The 23,163-nt window shown below is 43.0% G+C and overlaps 1 protein-coding gene across 1 annotated transcript in view; it reads left to right on the top strand.

Annotated features, from left to right (window-relative positions):
- Positions 1–914: 914 nt before the first annotated feature.
- The window catches only part of HTRA1 (HtrA serine peptidase 1), a 72,642-nt gene continuing 50,393 nt past the window's right edge, over positions 915–23,163 (top strand). The window contains exon 1 of the mRNA XM_015425386.1: positions 915–1,110. Within this exon, the coding sequence (XP_015280872.1) occupies positions 915–1,110 (196 nt within the window). The remainder of the gene's footprint in view (positions 1,111–23,163) is intronic.

The following is a 23,163-nucleotide window of genomic DNA, read 5'->3' as shown; positions in this document are numbered from 1 at the left end:
GAAAGATGGACTATAAATAACATAAATAATCCGTGGATTCTACTAGGTCTGCCTTCCTGCTAATCCCTATAATGCATTTTGCTCCACTACTGGGTGTGAACAGAGACAGGGAGGCTGGAAGGAAAGAATGGCTTGGCGTGTGTAAATTAATACAACGCTGCCCCCTCCTGAATTACACAAGGGTGGGGGAATAAGAGGGCAGAGTGGACCAAACAAGAGTGGAGAACTGGGTCATGGAGATTCGCCTTTTGCAATGCTCCCTTCTGCTAAAAACTCCCCAGAACTAGAAAGTCAGTTTAGCTAGAAATGCGGGCCGGGGTAACGGAAGTTTTCTGTTCGCCTGGAGTTTTGCATCCGGAGGGAAGTTCCAGGCTGGACTCCTTCATTTTGCTCTCCGACCTCCTCGCCAGGTGCAGGGCAGGCAGAGCAGTTCTTAAAGCTTTCCCGGCTTCCAGTTGGAAACGCCTCCCGTTTCCAGAAACCCACATTGGCTTTTCATTCTTTGCGGTTTCCCCGTCCACTGCGGCATTCCGGCATTTCGCCGAACCGCAGGCTGTCTATAAGGCCGCAGCCACTCAGCGCAGCCAGCAGACAGGTCGCTCTTGACGCGCACGGCCGCTTCTCTCCCCTCTCCAGGCAGCTCTCCTCTCCCCAGAGCCCTCTGCGCCTCGGCGGGCCAGCCTCGGCAAATCCCCTGCAGGAGCCGCCGCCGCTCGTGTCTCCGCCCCGCGCAGAAGCCGCCGCCTTTCGCCTTCCTCGCTCGCCCTCCACGGCGTCTGCCGCCGCGCGTGTTTCGCTCGCCGACCGTTTCCCGCCTTCCGCGGGGAGAATGAGGGGGCTTCTGTGGGCTCTGCTGCTGAGCTGCGGCTTGCTGCGTCTGCCGGCCGGCTCGGCTCAACTGACCGGGCGACGCTATGACGAGCGGGCTTGCCCCCACTGTGCGCAAGCGGGCCAAAGGCGGCCGCTGCGTGTGCGCCAGCGACGAGCCCGTCTGCGGCAACGACGGCAAGAGCTACGGCAACGTGTGTCAGCTGCGGGCTGCCAGCCGGCGCGCGGAGAGCCAGCGCCAGCCGCCCATCATCGCCATCCAGCGGGGCGCCTGCGGGCAGGGTAAGCGGCGGCGGCGGGGAGGGACCGGAGGGTAGCTGCTGCTTCTTATTCACTTTATTCGACTTATATTCCGCCCTCTTCGCAAGCGGGCTCAGTAAGCTTCTAAAACACATATATGGCAATTTACAGAATAATTAAAAACAATTTAAAATAGCATAGGTTAAAAAACAACAACAGGTCGCACTATTTCACTATGTACGTTTTTTTAAAGCTGGTGCCATTGGGAAGTTTCCGTGGGGAGCGGGCCTCAGTTCCTCGGGGAGGGAGGAGAACCCCAGCTCCTTTCCCTGGACCGGTAGCAGTAGGGTCCAGCAGTTGCCTTGAAGGTACTTTGCTCATGGTCAGAAGCAATGTTCCCTCTAAGTTGTGGAATCTTGTGGGCAAAAATTCTACTTCGGGAGCCACTGGCATTACAGTTGTGAGCGACCGATCTGGCTACTGCATAGATTAGTTTGCTCTGGAGCCCTCCTTCCTGAGCGAAGACAAAAATGTGTGAGCCGGAGGCTAAAAAACTGTGAGCTGGCTCACACTAACTCAGCTTAGAGGGAACACTGGTCAGAAGTACTCTTTTGAATGACTACAAGGTATTAGGTTGAGTTTTAGTACTGGAAATTGGTTGGAGGGGGCTAACATTGGCATCAGTCCCACATTTCTGTTCTTTGGAAATGGAACTCATGGCTTGTTGTGCTGGAATCCGTGGACTGAAACCTTCAGCATCCATCTGTGGGGGACCTCTGGGGGAGCAGTGGATGGGGGTTAAGGCAGGGAACTCTCAAGTTAGGACTGTGATGAGTGCTGTTTACAGTGCAATCCCATGCCGAATTATTCTAGCCTTCAGTCTGTTGAGTTTAGTGGGAGGTTTATGCTGTCAGAAGCCAAATTCCTGGTTCAAGGAGGCCAGCACTTCCTTGGATTGGTCTCCAATACCTTGGAGAGTTCACACAAGCATTTTTAAAAAAATCTTTTCCTAATTGTAAAGAATGGCTTTAGCCTTGACAGAACAGCTGGAGAAAAGGAAAGAATTAGTCAGGAAGGATACTGTGGTGACAAGGGGAGGAGGGAAAAGATGGGCCTGGTTGGGAAACGGACATGGGGAGAAACAGTCTAGGTTGGAGGATGCTGTATCCAGAGAGGGTGCATACTGAATAGGGTGGGATGGTGACTGGTTGGAAAGAAAGTAAAAAAAAGCAATGGGAGGGACGTGGGGCCAGCATCCGGGTGTAGGCGTGTGTGTGTGATAAGAATAAAAGGATCTGTTCTATGGGAGACAACAAAAAAAGAGCATATAATTTGAAAAACAAGGGTTTTATCTGGACTGGAGTGAGAGAAGAGGCCAGGGAACCCTGGGCTGAGGAGCTGAGATGCCAGGAGAGTGGGAAGGGCAGGGCAGAGGTCGAGAGAAAAGCCATACAGCCTTTTTAGGTTTAAAAGCCCATATTTTCTGAAGCAACACAAATAATTGATATAAACTTTATCCGTTGTTCTCTCTGTGTTTTATGTGTCTGTTGCTGTTGCTTATTAGATTATAAGATGTTCCTTTGACTTTACTTTCCATTTCATAATTGGATTAGTAAATGTACTTTAGGTATAGGATGGACTGTGCTTTGTGTGATAAGTTATATTAGCATCCATTGATCACTTGACACCTGAACAAGTCGCCATTAGTAATAGTGCACTGTTCTGTTGCACTTTCTTTGTGCTGTCAGATCGTAGCCAACTTATGGTGAATCCATAGGGTTTTCAAGGCCAGAGACATTCAGAGGTGGGTTGTCATTGCCTGCCTCTGCGTAGTGACCCTGGTATTCCTTGGTGGTTTCCCATCCAAATACTGACCAGGGCCAGCCCTTCTTATTTTCCAAGACCTGACAAGATCAGGCTAGCCTGGGCTATCTAGGTCAGGACTCTATTATACTGTTTATCTTCTTGATGAGCTCTGCCTGTGGCTTGAAAGTCACCAAGGACAAACTGAGATGTGATATAACAGCCTCAGAGTTCCTTTTTAAAAATGAAGAGAGGCTGTTGAGTTTGAACATAGTCAGAAGGGAAAGTGTTAAGCAGCCCTTGTCTCTGCCATTCCTTTGCTCATCCTGTACTCTCCATCTCAGAATGAATTTCCAATCACTGGAAAAAATCTTAGTACCTGTATATAAGACCCTGATGCTGGGAAAGATTGAAGGTAACAGAAGAAGGGGACGGCAAAGGATGAGATGGTTAGACAGTGTTACTGATGCAATAAACATGAAATTAGCAAACTCCAGAGGACGAAGACAGGAGGGCCTGGTGGGATGTGGTCCATGGAGTCGCAAAGAGTCAGACTCGACTGTGCGACTGAACAACAAAAAATATGAGTTGCAAAACAGCCCAAAGAGGCAACTTGGAAAGAAAAAAGGGTTCAGAGCACAAGAAACGTTGCAGATTTCTGCTATACTCTCACAGTTCCCTGTAGCTGCTTTGTTTAGAAGGAAATTGCATTTTGCTAGAGGCAAATGCCTTTTTAAGAACATTACTATAAGAATCAAGATTTCGATCCTTACTAGGTCTTTGGTATCACCTTAAGGCTGCAATCCCATGCACTGTTATCTGTGATTGAGTCTGTTGAACACAAAGGTTCCCTTGCTCGAAAGCCAGTCGAGTCCGACTCTAGGGTTGCGGTGCTCATCTCCGTTTCAAAGCCGAAGAGCCAGCGCTGTCCGAAGACGTTTCCGTGGTCACGTGGCCGGCATGACTAAACACCAAGGCGCACGGAACGCTGTTACCTTCCCACTGAAGTGGTACCTATTTATCTACTTGCAATTTCTTACTTTTGAACTGCTAGGTTGGCAGTGACACTTAAATTTTGAGTAGCTTACCCAAGATCACTGGGAATAAACTTCAGAGAAGACCTGGTGGTAGACCTGTGTGTAATTTAATTGGTGAGGGGCAGTTTAAAGCAGGTGGGGAACTGAGCCCATCTGTATGTTTCTACCTCAGCTTCTTTTAAGCTGTTATCTCCCAGTAAAAAGGTAAAGGTTCCTTTGCTCGAAAGCCAGTTGAATCCGACTCTAGGGTTGCGGTGCTCATCTCCGTTTCCAAGCCGAAGAGCCAGCGCTGTCCGAAGATGTTTCCGTGGTCATGTGGCCGGCATGACTAAACACCAAGGCGCACGGAACGCTGTTACCTTCCCACCGAAGTGGTACCTATTTATCTACTTGCAATTTCTTGCTTTCGAACTGCTAGGTTGGCAGGAGCTGGAACTAGAGATGGGAGCTCACTCCATCATGCGGCACCTGGGTCTCGAACTGCTGAACTACTGACCTTCCACAGCCTGCAGTTCAGCGTCTTAACCACTTGAGTCACCGCAGCTCCTATTTATCTCCCAGTAAAGTAGCATAATTCCAACTGGCTTTAAAAAGTGATTTTGGGTGGGGTGATTCAGTTTCCGCTTTCCATGTACCCTTGTTGTGTTTTAAGCAGGCTACTTTAGAGAAAAATGTTGGTATCCAGTTTGGGTCTCTCTGCTGTCCCATCTGAAAGGGCTCTAAGTCCTATATTTCTGAGTAATGCGTATTGTTCATTGACAGCCATTACCAGTGACCACTGGAGCATCCAGTAACACATGCAATTACATTGAACAGACTTGAAAAGCTTAAGCCTGGGTTTCTAGAAATAAAACATGTGGTCCTGAATGCAATAGACTCTTGAGTATTTCTGAAGTACTTTCCTTTAAATAAGAAAGGTCATGCAAACTCCTGGAAGGCTCTGCGATAAGAGTGTATAGGAGCAAGTCTTTCCTTTAAAAAAGTTTTTAGCACCATTTTATTTAAAAGATGATAGACTGTTACTGTTGAGAGAAGTCTATCTCGTATTCATGTTCTTTCCTGAAATGGTTTGAGAGTTAATTTGGGATTTTAGGAATTATATGAATGCTTAATTAAGTGAAGGGAAAAAATGGCCAGTGTTAGAACATCCATCCTTTATTTTGCATCCCATGTGACGGTCACCATGAGATTAGACTACTGTAACACTCTCTACATGGGGCTGCCCTTGTTACAAATCCGGAAGCTGCAGCTAGTGCAGAATGCTGCGGCCAGGCTTCTGATGGGCCTCCCTAGATGGGAGCACATCTGGCCGGTGCTGAAGGCACTGCAGTGGCTGCCAATAGCATACCGAATTTGCTTCAAGGTGCTGGTACTCACCTTTCATGCCCGATATGGCCAGGGTCTGACATACCTGAGGGACCTCCTTTCCCCATATATACCCCAGAGAGTACTACGGCCCGGGTCACAACAGCGATTGATTATTCCAGGCCCTAAGGATGCCAGGCTCGCTGTTACTAGGGCCAGGGCCTTTCCAGTGGCAGCTCCTCTCTGGTGGAATGAGCTCCCGGAAGAGATCAGGGCCCTGCGGGACCTTGTACAGTTCCTCAGGGCCTGTAAGATGGAGCTCTTCCACCAGGCCTTCAACTAGGAGCCGCCCACCACTACCACCAGCTATTATTACTAGTCACAGCTGTGGTAATGGGTTGGCCCGGCATGGAGATCGAGCCATAGCACTGTGGGAGGCCGGAATACTACTGAATCGGGATTTCAGTATTACATCTTATAGCATGCCACCTTTAATTTACTGAAGGAACGACCACTATTGCAAGCACTTTAACTGTTATTGTTTACGGTGTACTGTTTTAACTTGTTTTTTAAATGTTTTATGATGATTTGGCACGTGCTGCTGATAAATGTGAGCCACCCTGAGCCCGTTTGCGGGGAGGGCGGGACACAAATGCAGTAAATAAATAAATAAATAAAATAAATGTTGGTTTTGTTATGCTTACAGTATTTTAAGCATGTAAGTAATATAGCATGGCTTTGTTTCATCACTATAGAAAGTGGGGATATAAGATAACATTGTTTTAAAAGGAAGTTGAGCTGTTTAATTGGGACTTCTGTAAAGAGCTTTACTTCTAGGTGTCTTGGGGTCACGTGACACCAGGGAAAATGTTGGCAGTTTTGCCAGAACAAATGATTGATTGCCGAAGGGATGCTACACACCCACAGTTCTATTCCTGGCAATGCTAAAACCTTTCTTACCAGAACCTGTGCTGTATACATCTGGCATGGCATAATAATAAAAGAACATAAGTAGAGCCCTGCTTGGTCAGACCAGTGGTCCATCCAGTCCAGCATCCTGTCTCACACAGTGGCCAAGCAGTTCCTCTGGGGGGCCAACAACAGGGTATAGAGGCCAAGGCCTTCCCCTGATGTTGCCTCCTGGCTCTGGGATTCAAAGGTTTACTGCCTCTGAATGTGGAGGTTCCCTTTAGTCACCATGGCTAGTGGCCACTGATACACCTATCTAATCCACTTTCAAAGCTGTCTATGCCTGTGGCCATCACTGCATCCTCTGGCAGCAAAAGAACAAAATCTTACTCACTTGCTCAGAAAGCCCTCTAAAGAGGAACATAAAGAGGAATGAGATCTTACTTGCTCAGAAATAAAGAGGAAAATGATCTTATTCACTTGAGCTCTTTTTAGTGCCATGATTGGTGTGATCCTGTAAAACTGTGTAGGAAAATGGCTTGCAAATTTCGCTTCATGGATTTTGATGTATGTAAATACAGGCTTCCCCCCCTCCCCCTCAAAAAAAAAAAACTGGATTAGATTTTACATAGCTCTAGCATTTAAAAGATTACGGTAGTTCTTCAGGAGATGTTAAGCTGATTTGTGAATAAAACCCCCATCTTCTAACCAGCACAGCCTTGCAGTACTCTGAGGATGAGACCAGCCTGATGTAGTTTTCATTTAAATTACTGTTCGGAGCTATATATGCTAACTAGTAATGGCTGGATTTTCTAAAAGATTAGTCATGTATTAGTGATCCAGATTATGGTGCTTTTGAGATGTGTCTGATTAACAAAATGCCAGATAGTTGTAGGATGGAAGTAGCTACAGCTTTTCAAATATTTCAGCATTATCACTTTAGGTTTCAGTCTGTGCTGCAATAAAAAGATGAAATACACTTTTATTTATTGAAACACTTATATCCCACCTCTCCACATGGTTCAAGGTAGCTTGCAGTAATAGTTAAAACATTTCCAATTAATCCACAATTAACAAATCTCAGATCTCCCCTTCCACCTTGAAATATGCCTGTCTTTCTAACCCCCTCAAAAGCCCTGCCAAACAAGCAAGCCTCGCAACCCCCTTACAGAGTTTGTGCTTCAGAATTAAATAATACAGAACAACATGTGCACACATTTCACTATTCACCTTCATGCCCAGCTGAGAAGTGTAATGCTATTCTTTAAAATCTTTCTCATTTCAAGGGTTACATTGTAACTATTTGGGAAGATGGTGTCTACTAGTGATTATCAATAAAGTATTCATCGCACTGTGGTTGAATCTGCAGGTGAATGTGAACCTTTGTGATTTCAGAATACCATTCATGGTCATGCATGTTTCAGATGCTTATTAAACATATCTCCATAGTCGGAAGCCCTCAGCTATGTTTTAAGATAAAGAATTTAACAAAATCAAAATAGGAATAATTTATCCAATCTCTGGATCCATCCTCACACATGCATAAAGGTTTCCATGCTGCCTTCTCCCCCATACACGAAGTTGTACACGTGCTTTGCCATCTGTTGTAAGGTATGGATCTGGATCCATCCCATTGCTGCTTATTGTTGCAAGTAAGTCAACAAATGCTACTATCCCACAAAAATATTTAGTAGTTTGCCAAGTCGTAAATGGCATTTTAATAGCATTCCAATAATGTTTTCTCACTAAGTTGATAACTGTCCTGCAGAGAGATGTTTTTAAGAGGTGCCTTAAAGTTCGGCTGAAATATTTCTCAGAGGTCCAGGGTGATTGTTGGTAGCAACTAATTAAAGCCTGTTTTGAACACACATGCTTGGAGTAAACATTTCAAATCAAGATGTGTTACTACCAAGTAAAAGTTCTTAGGATTGGGTGTAGATAGGTACAGTTAGCGACTTCTATCTGTTGGCTTCTATGGATAAAAGTACCTACTTTAGATATTTTCAGAATTCTGAGAGCCAGCATGGTATAGGAGAGTGTTGTAGTAGGATCTGGCCAACCCAGGTTTGTATCCCCATTCTGTCATGGAAGGTTGATGGGTGCCCTTGGGCCAGTCACACACTCTTAGACAAACTTACCTCACATGGTTGTTGTGAGGATAAAATGGAGGAGAAGAGAATGATATAAGCTGCTTTGGTTCCTATTGAGAAGAAAGAGTATAAATGAAGTAAGTAAATATATTATTCAGGGTGCTGCTGACTTTTTTCTTCTCCAGTAGCTCTGAAGCCACCTCCTTCACAAATTTGGACACTACAATAATTAGCTTTGCCATCTACCTAGTATTTGACCTGGTTACCCAGATCTTGGTTTTGTTCTCAAGGATATTTTCTTCAGTGCTTCTTTTCATCAACGGTATTGATTTATTTAGTTTATTTGTAACCTGCTTTTCTCCCCAATGGGAATCGAAGGCGCCTACATCATTCTCCTCTCTTCCATTTTATCCTCACAAAAACCCTCCCAATATAGGTCAGGCTGAGAGAGTTTGACTGGCCCAAAGTCACCTGTCAAGCTTCCCATGCCATCCATGGGGATTTGAACCTTGGTCTCCCAGATAGTAGTCCAACATGCTTAACCACTACACCACACTGGCCCTCAATATAGTAATGTATATAAGTGGTTTAAGTGAGTTTGGAGAGTCGGCATGCGTCTGTGTTTCCTGTGACTGGTGCTTTGTCTGCCTGTTAGAAGGAAAAAAGAGAAGGGGAAAGAGATCAGGTTTTATCCTAGAAGCAAAGAAAACTGTCTGCACATAAAACCAAAGTTCGACTCCAGTGACACCTTTAAGACAAAGTTTTATTCAAGGTATAAACTTTCGAGTGCACTCACCCTTCCTCAGAAACAATGAAATGGAAGTTTCCAGTGCAAGTTACCAGGTAGAGGGCGAGCAGTAAAATAGCATCCAGTACAATAAAGGTGTTTAACAGATTCAAGAACCAAACAGGAATGACAAGCTTAGTTTATATGGTTACCATTTGTGTTTGGGTTTAATTCTGGGGGGAAACATAGTGAAGGAAATAAATTTATCAGAATTGGATATTGATGGGCAGACGTACCCTTCTTAATTGTGGGATGCTGAGAGTAATCAACTGAGACTCTGCCATTATGTTCCATCTGTCTCCTCTCAAGCATGGAGGTGACTTTACAGCATCCTCTTCTTTGAAGTGGGGTAATTGGCTGTGTAGATTATTTCCTCTGTCCTCAGAGAAATACATTCCAATCTACCATTTCAAATTACATTACATTCTACTATTAATTACATTATATTCTGCTATTCTAACCTTCTGTTCTGAAAGAAATAAAATAAAATAAAGCTCATACCTTGAATAAAACTTTGCTGGCCTTAAAGGTGCCACTGGACATGAACTTTGTTGTGCTGCTTCAGAGCAACACGGCTACCCACCTGAATCTATTTGCACATAAAGTGATTGATTTTTACCAACTTATAAGAGATGCCTGGATGTCACATGTACTCTTTGGCTGCAGATGTACACTAAATAATCCACTTTCAATCCACTTTCCAACTGGATTTTACTGTGTGAACTGGCAAAATCCACTTGGAAAGTGCTTTGAAAATGGATTATTTAGTGTGTGTGACTGCAGCCTTTATTTGCATAATACTGGGAGTCCTGTATTTGGGAGTTTTGTAAATGTTTTTTTCAAATTTATACCATTTTTCTTTTTACTAAATGGACCTTTCCTTTTCTCTTTTGTCCAAGACATTCAGAGCAGCACACATGGTTTTCACTGTTCCATTAAATCCTCACAACAACCCTGTGAGGTAGCTTAGGCTGTGAGAGAGTGATTGGCTCAGGCTTTTACTCAGTGGACTTCATGGCTGAGTGGAGATTTGAACCAGGATCTTCCCAGCCCTAATCGCACACTCTGACCACTTTTAACACAAGAGTTTTTAAAATTGGTTTCAAAGACCATAATAAAGATTAATGTTAATTTCAAAGATAAACATTGGTTCTTTTAAATAATGTGTAATAGTTGTGGTTGTAACAGAGTGCAGAACCTTCTTTTCTTTCTTCCACCTCCACGCTGCTCAGGAGTACGGAGGATGATTCTTCTTGTCATGTTGATATTACCAGAGCCTAATCGGACAGCCATCTCACATTTCCTAGAGACCCTTGTTTAGGGTTTCAATGCACCTTGTATCTTGATCTACCTATCTACAACCAGACGAACACATCTAGGACAACTACCTTATAAACAGGTGCAGCCATCACACAATACCCTAAAAAACATTTAAATCTCACCTTTTCATTTATCCTTAGCTGTAGCTAGAAAATGTATTCTGTTTCCTAGAAGCAACTTGGCCTTTGGCTGATCTCCAGTGGAAGAATGTTAAGAATGGTTCTGTACATAAGTTTTGTTATATGAACTTGACCTGCTGATGAAATAACCAAATGGGCATATTCTTGGAGACTGCAAAGAGCATGGGAAGGAGGAGGCCTGCTAGGTATATTGGATCCAGTCATGTTATATGAAAACCAGCACCTTGAATTGTGTTCAGAATACCAATGAAGCTCTGGAACAAAGCCGCAATGAGGAAGACTTCCATATTCTGTGCTGCTACATCCTGCAAGAAGTTATCATGAGGGAACAGTTATTCTGCCCCATGCGAAGAACCTCTCATATAAAAGATTCATAATTCTTTACAGATGCAAGAAATACAAAGACTTGTGATGCAAAACATAATTAGACCATATGGTTACTGACTGTCCCAATCCAGATATAGTGACCTGCGGGCAGAAACAGATTTCATGTGTGGAACAGCTGCGGCTAAAATGCAATGTGGCATTACACAGGGGAATGTCTTTTTGTCCAGTACTATGTAACACTGGGCATAATTGTCTAATAGTGATGGTGGGGACTGCAGTCTCAGTTTATCCCTAAAGCAGCTTACAGCTGCTAATAGCACTGATCAGCTATCCTGCTTGGGACAAATACTGAAGGGGGAAGATAATGGAACTCTATCTGAATAGCTGTTCCCCATTTCTGAACTGTGCCCTGTGGGAGCTGGAAGAACAGAAGGCCGTGGAGACCTTAGACCCACCTATATCCTTATCTGAGTGTTGAGAAATCCTAGCTTCTGTGGTTCTGTTCAAGTCAAACCAGTGATGCTGTCTGTTACTTCATATGAAGTAAAGGAAGAAGTAGCAGTGAGAGAGAGAGAGAGCCTGCTGTGGGAAGATGCTTGACCATCTGGGGGCAACTTGGTCATAGAGTGACATGATTATGGCTTCTTCCATCCAAACTGGTTGACTAAATGAGTTCCATGGATTTGTGTGGCAAAAATCTGCATCACTGAGAAATGATTTTTAAAAGAAATCTAGAAAGGAAGACGGGAAAGGAATGCATTTACCAAGCAATTTGAAAGCAACAGAGGAACCATATTAAATTTCTGCAGGAAATTATTGGAAAATTAGTCGCAGTCTTGATTCTGCCTTGTATGGCCGAACGCTTTTGGCAGTGAAAGTACTGCAGCAATGAACAGTCCGAGTAGAAAGGGAAATTCCACTCAGAAATCTGGGACAGTCAGAAAGTTATCCAGATATTTATCAAGAGGAAAATTGCTAGTGTTATGGGCTGCGTTTACAGTTGTTTCCATGAAGATAAAAACAGATCATGAATAAGAACAAACATAGTTAGCATTATGGAAGAACTTAAATGACTCTAAAGCCTAAGTGCATCAACACACAAAGCAGATGTTTTAAGAGTGCAAATAACTTCGAAACACAAGACAGAAGTCTGGCACTTTCCCCTCCTTCTTTGGTCAGTCTCTGTGCTGCATTTGCTCAGTAGCTGGTCAGTTTACAGATTAAATCGTTAGCTGCATCCAGACTTTGTAAGCAAACCTCAGTTTGAGTCCAGTGGCACCTTTAAAACCAATGAAGTTTTATTTGAGTTATAAGCTTTTATGTGCATGCACACGTCTTCAGATCTATCTGAAGTGTGCTTGCACACAAAAGCTTATATCTTGATTAAAACTGTGTTGGTCTTAAAGGTGCCACTGGACTCAAACTTTGGTCTGCTGTTTCGGACCGACATGGCTACCCACCTGAATCAAACCTCAGTTTGTTTGTGATGAGTCCTCAAGCTGACATACTTTCTCCCATCTCCTTCAACACTTTGTGTTCAGCCCTGTGACTGCAAACCAGGAAATCTTCACTGAACAAGTTGTTGTGATGTCCTAATAAGGCACTTTAACACATAAACTAGAAGTGACTATACTGTGGTATTTTTTCAGTGTATTTGTGCTTTAGGTTGTGCTCAAGCGACAAGGGTAGGGGTGTTATAAACTGGTGGTCCATGGTCTGGCTGAAATTCATGCCCCTGGCACCCCTACACGTCTGTTTCCCAGCTTCAGGAATGTCTTAAGAGATTTCACATGTTTGCTACCTGTTTCTTTGCACCAAACACTCTCCCAGGGCCACAGCAATGTGACACTTTGAGCCATTTCTGGCTTTCAGCACTCATAGTTGCTCACCTGATTAGGATGGAGGCAGGTGTGGCTCCCTTTCTTCTGCCCTTGGACGAGTGTAGTGGTTCAGTCATGAAGCACAGAAGGGATCATATCTGTTCTAGGAGTTGTTTCCAGCATTCCTAAGGAACTCTACTTTCTAAGCCTTAGACCATGTGCATCAGTACAGGAAAAAAAATAGGGTTTTGGGTTTTTTTTAGTTTAGACTAGTCACCATTAGTACTTTGTTTTGTTATTTTTTATTTACTTCTGTTTGGGGGTTGTAATGTAAGAAATTAAAAATGTAAAAATATAATTTTGAAAATGCAGGAAAGTTCAAGTATGCTACAAGTCAACCTTCCTCCATAGCCATCAATCAATTAAAAAACCTGTTGATTTAACACCACCCTTTTGTTTTTCACACATACAAAGCCCGATAAGGCACATTTAAAACTACCCTTCCTGGGGTTTTTTTTTAATGAGCTTACGAACAGTGGGAAGGAGACTGAAAAACCTTTCGAATTGCACTTGCAAATTCAGCCATAGTGTGGTAAACTTAAAAGAAGAAGAATGGAAGCTGTAAGAAGTGTAGATTACTTGACTTGCTTGAAAACAGCAAGACGCTTATCAGCAAATAAAGCCCTGAAGCCAGAATTTGGAAGGACAGATTAAAGCAGCTGCTTCAGAGGTTTTTGGAATTTAAGAAGGCTTGTGAACTCTTACAGGCCATGGGGAGAAATCCTCCTTTAGATAGTGCTGGAATCTGATAAATACATCTGTCCCCAGTGGTTAAGGATAGTGCAGTGTTGAAGAAACTGGAAGCCTTGGAAAATACTTGCATTACAAGCACGGGCATGTTTTCATTAAGAGAGGAAATGTTTTGGAATTTCTAAAGCCTCAAATGCCCGTAAGTTAACTGACACTTCATCTGTACTTAATAAGAGCGTTGGTGGTTGTTTGAAACAAGCTTAAAATTCAGTGTTAAAAGTGCTGTTGCTTGGAAAAGAGTGTGTGGATTATTAAAGGGTGTGCAGTAACATGATTTGGTGAGTCACTTAACAGCATATCAGATGTTGAAAATAAAATATGTGCTGGAGCTCTCCCTTTGCATTACGCAGATTCCTGCACCAGGTAGCCTTAGTGTAATCACGGCTCATTCCCATATAGTGCACAGCCACAAAGCAACATTCATTTATTTACCTTATTAATATCCTGCCTTTCTTCTCAGTGGCGACCCAAAGTGACTTGTGTTCTTCTTTCCTCCATTTCATCCTCACAACAACCTTGTGAGGTAGGTTAGGCTGAGAAAGCATGACTAGCTTAAGGTCAAAAGTGCTTCCTTCAAACTCAGCGTAGCTCGAAAAATGCCCCCTTATCTTGATACAGCTGATCTGGCCACCTGGATCCATGCCATGGTGATATCAGGACCAGACTACTGTAATGCACTGTGTACACTGGCCTCCCCTCAAAATGAATCTGGAAACTCCAGTCGTTGCAGAATGCCTCTGCTCACCTATTATTCATGACCTAGCTGGAGCATGCATATTACTCCCATTCTGCAGTAACTCCAGTGGCTGCCCATCAGTTACTAAGCTCATTAACTTTAACTTGCTTCTCAACAATGCAATAATGTTGGGTCCAGTATAACTTTGAGGCTCTTAACAGAGTCAGCAACAGTCATCTGAAGCCCATAATGGCCTTTGAGACTGCCTTCCCAACCAGCAATCTTTCCAGGATTTAGTTTCAATTTTTTTCTCTCATAGCCATTTAACCACAGCAACCAGGCAGCAGTTTAGGACCTCTACCATATCGCCAGGATTTGCATAAGTATGTAGCTGTATATCTCCTACATATTGATCACAACCAGCCCCTGAGTAAGGAACAAATTGGCCTAAGGGCTTTTCATAAAGATTGAAGAGCAGTATCACAAACAAGCACAATGTCATTTCAGCATTTGTTTTCAATATGGAGGGTTTCCTGTTTTTCATGGTCTGTGGAAGTAGCCACAGACTGACTAGTCAATTCATGCTAACGTGGTCATGTATTTTCATTAGGGTTGCCAGGTCTTACCTTTGTTGCAGTGGGGGGGGGGTCTCGGCCCCTCTCTGGGACATCTTTGGTGCACACTTGAAGTGATGTCATCATATCGGGCATGTTGGGGCAGGGCCACTATCATTCGAGGGGAAAACAGAGTTTTCCCTCGAATGATGGAGCATCCTCCCCCTGCAATGTGCCCAGTGTGATGACGTCACCTCCGGGTGGTGTCATCATGCTGGGTATATCGCCGCAATCCCGGCACTTTGGGGGTGGGGTTCCCCCCGGCGGCTGGATCTGGGCCGGCAGGTAAGGGGCCTGTCGAGCGGGCAATCCCCCGCCCCCCCCGGGGGGACCTGGCAACCATCATTTTCATCCTGAATGCCACTAACACCAAAGAAAGAAGGGGCAAATCTCATTTCTTTTTGTCCTGACGCAAATCAAATGAAGACACAATTACATTGATTTCTAGTTTTATGTGCCGTTTGGGTGATAGACAGGTGATTATTGGTATTTGGAAGTATTTTTATTGTATCCCCACCTTTCTTGATGCTCATGCATGTTTTTCTGAAGTCTCTGAGCTCATGCATCCTGACCTGGGTGGCCCAGACTCGCCCAGTCTCATATCTTGGAAGCTAAGCAGAGTTAGCCCTGGTTAGTATTTAGATGGGAGACCACCAAGGAAGACCAAGGTTACAACTTGCTACACAGAGGCAGGCAATTGCAAACCACCTCCATTTGCCTCTTGCCTTGAAAACCCCAGGGGGGGGGGTGTCACAATAAATCAGCTGGAACTTTTGACAGCACTTTCCACCACCACCACCATGAACTCACGCAGGGTTCAACTATCAATGGACTCTGGTTGCATAATGTTCACTTTGATATTTGACAGCTAATTAAAACAGTTATATAAATATTAGATTAATTGCCTTTTAATAGAGATTGAGAGTTAAGTGTGGCTGTGTCTTGCTTTAGAAAAGATAATGAGGACATATCAGATGTATTCTTAGCTGCTCCTGTTTGCTTATTCTCATCTGTTGGATCATATAATATATAGTTAAGCACCAATAACTCACCTAGATAATAATCACATGATGAGATTTAGATTAAGATAAGAATATTTTTCTCTACAAATGATTTACCATGAAAGCAAATCAGATTTCTCTGGATGGCAGTCTCAAAAGATGAGATGAGATTTCTGTGTGTGTTTTAAATGTGGTAGCTGGATGAAATATGAGACTGGTTTTAAACAGGTATCCAAATTAGCACGGAGTCGTGACTAGTTTTGAAAACCGCCAACTTTAAATGATAAATTACTGTGGATTCATCTTAGTTTGCCACTGTTAACATAGCTTTACTGCAGTTGAGGGAGCTGCGGTGGCTCAAGTGGTTAAGATGCTGAACTGCAGGCTGTGGAAGGTCGGTAGTTCAGCAGTTTGAGACCCGAGTGTGCCGCATGACGGAGTGAGCTCCCGTCTCTAGTTCCAGCTCCTGCCAACCTAGTAGTTCGAAAGCAAGAAATTGCAAGTAGATAAATAGGTACCACTTCAGTGGGAAGGTAACAGCGTTCCTTGGTGTTTAGTCATGCCGGCCACATGACCACGGAAATGTCTTCGGACAGCACTGGCTCTTCGGCTTTGAAACAGAGATGAGCACTGCAACCCTAGAGTCGGATTCGACTGGCTTTTGAGCAAGGGAGCCTTTACCTTTTACTGCAGTTGAAGAACTGGCTTTTCCATTACTCTGTCAGTATTGCAGACTTTTAATTCAGCAAGTTATTTTTTTTTATTCAAGAAGTTCTGCAAAGACAACTGGCCCTTTGTCCCTGAAGCAAGACTCACTGCTGTACTGAATGTTAACACACGCCAACCATTCTGTTACTAGAATTTGGCTTAACAGAATAATTACATCCTGTTTCCAAGAGAGAAATGTCAAAAATGTCAATACATTTCAAATCTCTTTGCATGTTTCTATTATCTGATTGTGTTCCTCCCCCCCCTTTACATCTTGTTTATCTGACATTTCCAATAACAGCAAAAAATCAGATCGCACCTATTTATCTTTTCTGATTAGTCAGAAGAGCTGGGTAAAAATGTATCCCTTACAAATTAGGGGAGGGATGTGCGAAATTAGCCTTAAAATTAGTGCTTTTTAATGCAAACTTTTTCAAATAGTATTGACAGCATTGTTTCAGGGCATGACAGGGCATGTCAAATTATAAGACACATTTTTTTTCTTTTATAAACTTATCTTAGAATGCAAGATCCCACAAGCAGGGAGGGGTGTAGACCTCAGTTTCCTAGGGAGGGGGGGCAACGCCCACGATCAAAAATAAATGAGGTAAAACAGGTCTTTATTACATAAGTTAACAATAAATGTATCTCCTTGACTAACCGAAGTATTAGCACAAATGAAGTCTATACATATGCATTTATTCTGATTCATGTTCCATCTCTGCATATCTAGAACTACTTTTGCTAAGGTCAAAAATACTGGGACTTCGCAGGAAGAGCAGAAACATATTATTTATCTAGGAGAATCAAACTCAGGGCTGGATTAGGGGTGTGGGGGACCTAAGGCTAATAAGAGAGAAGGGCTTAAGTCTGCCGTGGAGCTTGCTGAGTGACTTTGGGCTAGTCATCGCCCTTCAGACTAATCTGCTTCAGAGGGTATAGGATATAATGAAGGAGGGGAGAATACGCTGCCCTGATCTCCTTAGTCTACCATTATCTCAATTTATTGGAATTACAAAAGGGGAAGTTTCACAGATATTTAGGAAATCAAAAGCCCCAGACCATATGGCTGCCTCAAGATAGCAAGCCTTCCAAAGACGTCCAAGTCTTCCAAAGCACAGTTAAAACTTAATTAAAAGGAAAGAAATTTGCTTTCCTTTTCTTGTGAATCGGAAAAGGGACAAGGAGGGGAGGCTGTGCTGTCACGTGCCAATCTCTTGCGGGGGCTGCCAGTTGCAGGTCATTTTGGAGAGTACTCAGTGCACTTGATCATCAGTTTCATATGTTCAAGGCTGCAATCGCTTGCGTAGGTATACAGGAATACTCTGGAGGACTTACTTCAGAGTAAATATGCATATGACCAGGCTGCAGTTCCCTGAGTAGTGTCACCATCTCATCCCCTTGGGTACCAGCTCATTGGGAGCTAGATATTTCTGGGATTGCAGGCTGAGTTATGGATCAGGGAGTTTGTGGTCACATCTCCGATTTGGTGCTGGTGCTGGTTAAAGGTTCATTTAGTTCTACTAACCAGGGCTTGAAAAATCCCAGGTGCCAGGTTGCCATGGCATCTAGAAATTTCATCATGACACTTGGTATTTTCAACAAATACAAACCCTTTGTCTTTTAGCTTGACTGTTGCTGCTTCCAGTAGCTCTTGGTCACTCCCCCTTGTTACCATGTGTGCTTTTAAATGTATTATTTGTGCTGTTCTGATGATATGTGTCTGTAAAATGTATTTGCATTTCTGCATGTGGGATAAGGGGATTGCTGTGTTGTGAGTGGATTGCTCTGCATCTCATGCCTGCATCTGGATGAGCGGGGCTTGAGCTGCCTGTGCTGCAGAACACGTGGACACACACACCTTCCCAGCGTGCCTCAGGACAAAGAAGACCTTTGCCATTAAGCTCAGCTTGGAGACCTGAAAGAACAACAGGTTTCCCACCATTGTTGATCCGTGGGACAACGCGTAACCCCTCTCTCTATCTGGTTTGTGCATCACAAAGAATAACATCCTGTATTGCCTTTATGGACCAGGCATCTCTGCAAGTCAAAGGTTGCCATGGAGATACAACTTTGACACCTTGCCACATGGCTCCTCTTTGAAGTTAGGCTAGAATTTGAATATTGCCCCCTTCCCTCTAGGTAGAACGACACAGCCCGTCAAACCTATAGGCATAGAGAAGAGGACGGATTCTAGGTATAGATTGGCCTTAAGCCAACCCCTAAAACTAGGTTTTAAAAGGAGAAACACAGTCTTTGTTTCTCAAGTCTCTCAAGTCTCTCAAGTCATCTCAAGTTAAGTAGGCTTAAGCTTAAGTTAAAGTTAGGATCTAGCTAGCTAACCTCCCCTTCTAATAATTTCAACTCTGCACATTAAGTACTGCAGGTGATTCTTGAAGCGTTCTCTGGAGTCGCGACCAGAGAACCCGCAGGTGTCTGGCAGGACCATTCCGTGTGTTTATAGAGTCCCTAAAGTTACTTTTGTTCTTCATTCTCGCTGCTGAGGAGATTTCTTCTCAACTGAGACTCAGATAAGTATAAGCGGGACCCCCCATTGTCAGATAAGTATAAGCGGGACCCCCCATTGTCTGTTGAAGCTATTATTTTTATTACTGATTGTTTCTGTATCTGCTGCAACTAAGGAACTTGTGTGAATCTGCGAATGTATCTGTTTTTCATGTGCTTGAGAACTGCTTAGTAAAGTCAACATTTATTCATTAAACCTAGTGTGTTGTCTCCATTCCTGGGAAATAGGAGCGTTCGTTTCCAAATCCGCCCTCTGTATACATGGGTAAATTACTCACGCACGCCCACTGCCATACATAAGACAGAGTTGGGCTCTCGGAACCATCCTTAGAGGAGTTTCGGTAACACCCTCTCTGGCCATAATCCAAGAAACTCAGCTAGCTTCAGAAGGCATCGTCCGGCCCCTAATAATGTGCATGGGGAAGGGCATTCGAAAACTAGCAGTGTCTTTTCTCCAGTTATGGCCAAGGAGGGCAACAATGGGCATGGACATGCCAGGAGCTTGCTGGCCAGCTGTGCCACTTATAATGCTTCTGATTGTCTGGCTCACCTAGCAGTGGCTCTGCCATCCTCTTTGCCACCTCCTCCATTTCCTCCATCACCTCTGCCTCCTGGCACCAGCCCCTTCCAGTGACCATGTCTGGTTTTGTCTGCTTGTAGGATTGCTAAGCATCCTTCAAAATGGTTTCTGAGATCTCACATAATGTTATGTGATCTTGTTAACTTTTTGATGTTTTAATTCCTGTCACGTTCTCTTTGGGGAGGGGGGGCTAACTCCACTTCCCCCCACCCCGCATCCTCCACTGTCTGGGTTTTTTGAGCTTCACAACAAGGTCCAGATTCAGTATTAGATAGACGATGAAGCTACCTTATTCTTAATCAGACCGCTGGCTCATCTAGTCCAGTATTGTCTCTGCTGACAGCCAGCAGCTTTTCAGGATCTCAAGCAGAGAAAAGTCTTCTGCAATATCTGCTATCTGAGATCTTTTGTCATACCTGGGGTGGAATGTGGGACAGTCCTGCAGCCAGTAATCCCCTCAAAGGATCTGTTAGTTACGTATCAGCTAGAACCCCTTTCCCCCAGCTTATCTCCTGAACTATTTTCAAATGGATATCGATTTCCTTCTTCTGTTTGTCTTTTCTCTGAATGTCTCTTTCTCTCTTTTTAAATCATTGACGTCTTCCAAAGGTTGTTTCATATTTTGCATGTGTAGTGAGAACTACATGGTGTATTTAGTTCTGTGAGTCTTAACATTTTTTATACAGGGCAGCCAAAGCGGCTGCAGTTTGAAAGGACAGACTGTTCTGAAGGAAGAGAAGCGGGTTAATCCTCTCCCTCTGCATAGTTTTTTGTTGGAAATTGCCCCTCAGCCCACATCAGGAACATGTGGACTATGATGTCTCTTTCTTCCTGTGTTGGTCAAGGTCTTTAAAACACAAGTCCAGTAGCTGCATTATATCAAATAAAGTTTTGAGAAAAGAATCAGGGAATTAGATGGAACATCTCGTTCTATTCTGAAGGTTCACGAGAAGAGTACGTATGTTTACTCAGACAACTGTAGAACAAGGGAGGTTTTTGGGTTCACATGTGCAGAGGCTCAGGTTCCCACTTTTCAGCATCCAGTAAATATCGTTCAGTCCATGCTTATTGCTTTTGGCACTGTTCCCTCTGGTTTATTTCCTTTCCTGTCTCGTCAGAAAGCTTTCTCCCTCAATGATTTTGAAGATCAATAAATGCCCCTGAAATAGTTCCACTGACGTAAGTTTCAGACAGCTTTGATGGAGCTAATTTAATATATGCAGTATAGAAGTTTTGGCAGCCGGTGGGTAACATTTGGCAATTTTTGAGGACAACTTTGTATGGAGTTTGCCATGTTTTAATCAAGCGTCACACCAGCCTCTTTTTGGTGAAATATTATAGCCGTTTAAAAAGTAGACTTGAGAAATGGTAGCTAAATTCCACTCACACTGAGTATTGGAACTGAAAATAGGACCTAGAACACTTGTCTCTCCACCACCTACTCTAACCAATAGACTTACTTTCTTTAGCAGTAAATGTTCTATTTTTTCCTGCTTTTTTCATTCTGGTTGTGTTTTTGCAGGAGTAGCAACCATGAGAGTCATAGGAATGGTTGTCTGATTCATACCCCACTGACTGTGGTTTAGAATTTAGCAGGGAGAAGATTTCCTGTTTAAAACCAAGTCATTCCCTCCTGAGGAGTTAAGGAACCAATATCATCATGACTGCATTCTTTATTTGGGGGCAGGGGAATTAAGAGTTTGTCTAGCCAGGGAGTACTAGGAATTGTGAATACAAAGTTCAGATCCCAGAGCAGGTTTCTTTTATCTAGTATAATGTCCTGCTGTATCAAACTATAGTGCAGAATAACTATGTGCAATGTCATAGTTCCTATACAGTATACGTGCTTCTGCTGTGAGTGTACCAAGGTAAAAAGGTAAAGGTTCCCTTGCTCGAAAGCCAGTCGAATCCGACTCTAGGGTTGCGGTGCTCATCTCTGTTTCAAAGCCGAAGAGCCAGCGCTGTCTGAAGACATTTCTGTTGTCATGTGGCCGGCATGACTAAACACCAAGGCACACGGAATGCTGTTACCTTCCCACCGAAGTGGTACCTATTTATCTACTTGCAATTTCTTGCTTTCGAACTGCTAGGTTGGCAGGAGTGTACCAAACAGACTGGCAATTCTGAAAACAGAGCATTAAAGCAAATGCCCATTTTTTCTATATAGATATCAAAGGACTGGCCATTCATTAGTTATTCATAGTTTTTATTTCCCAGTAGCAAGCTCAATTTGTTAATCAAGACTAACAATCAGAAGCTGTGTTCATGGGAACAAAGGGATATGCTGATTGCTTTTTGTAATGATTGTTTAGAAGTAAGTATGGTTATTGTTTACAGATATTTATCTGAAATATAGTTCCCCTTGTGGCCTTAGGACCTGAACAAAGGGAAGTAGACTTTATGCTCATCTTTATATGTCTTGTTTGCCTTCAAAGAGTGTGAATGAAAATGAGAAAGCACGGAGATGTATAAAATCAAAGCAAAGTTAACATGCTCATTCATTGCTAGAAATCAGTTGCGTTATTTTTTTTTTTGCATTATTTTTATTTTATTATTTATTATTTTAGCATTATTAGGTATTGCTGTATAAAATTTGTGTTTTGCTAGGATTATATTATTGAGCACTGTAGGTTTTACTAATAAGCTAGAACAGTGTTCAGACTATTCCCGTTACATAGCCTGAAATAATACAGATTGTCCTTCCACCATTCCATGTTTTTCTTTGAATTAGGTGAGCACAGGTTTGAAGGAGCAGAACTGAAAAAACTCAAATGAAATTATTTTCTTCTGCATCACAAGGCTGCAGCTGAAATGCCACAGAAACATCTAATTTATTAAAAAATGCATTCATTTTTCATCCCAGAATATTTAGTGAAAGCAAATTAAATTTATGTCCTCAGGGGCTTTAAAAAAATAATAATTTTATTAGAAATAACACATATTACAACGTTAGCTTATTTGTTTTACGATACTATAGCAAGAACCTGAAAAGTTGAAATAACATATTTCAAACCTTAGAATATCAACAATACACTTTCCTAAGGAGCTTTAATTTTTTTCCTGTTGAAGCATGAATATACACCTATGCATCACGCTGTACTACCTTCAAAGTTATTAATGCAATAATTCAGTAGTTGTAGTAATAGCTGCTTTCTTCTACACCTGTTTCCATGGTTTCCTATATCTCACTGGAAGTTACAGTCACAGAAGCCTATGAAAAATGAATATCTCTTTCATTCTCAGGGAGGGAAATCAGCCAACTACATAGTGCAAAAAGAATCTGCTGCTATGAATATGTGATAATACTGCACATGCTAATTGTATTCAAACCCAACAGAAGGCTTTTTATAAAATCTCCAGTTAATCCTGTTGATCAGCAGTTCTTCTACTGCATTGAGCCAGCAGGCCTTTCTAAGTAAAGAATAAACTGTTTGGGCCTTCCCAAGCATAACTTAAAAATAAAATCCAAGTCAGATTCTTACCTTACCATCCTTTTTGTTGCTCACAGCCTTTGAAGAATCTAGGGGAAGAGAGGGGCCCATGGGCCCATAGAAAAACTGCCCCATTCCTACTAAAATTATAGAAAACCCCCAAAGATCCTTGTAGGCATGTTCACACTGTCCTGGGTCAGGTGGTGGGGGG

The sequence above is a fragment of the Gekko japonicus genome, unplaced genomic scaffold, assembly GCF_001447785.1.
Source record: "Gekko japonicus isolate JY-2015 unplaced genomic scaffold, Gekko_japonicus_V1.1 scaffold183, whole genome shotgun sequence".
NCBI lineage: Eukaryota > Metazoa > Chordata > Lepidosauria > Squamata > Gekkonidae > Gekko > Gekko japonicus.
This window is presented reverse-complemented; position numbering and strand designations above follow the sequence as displayed.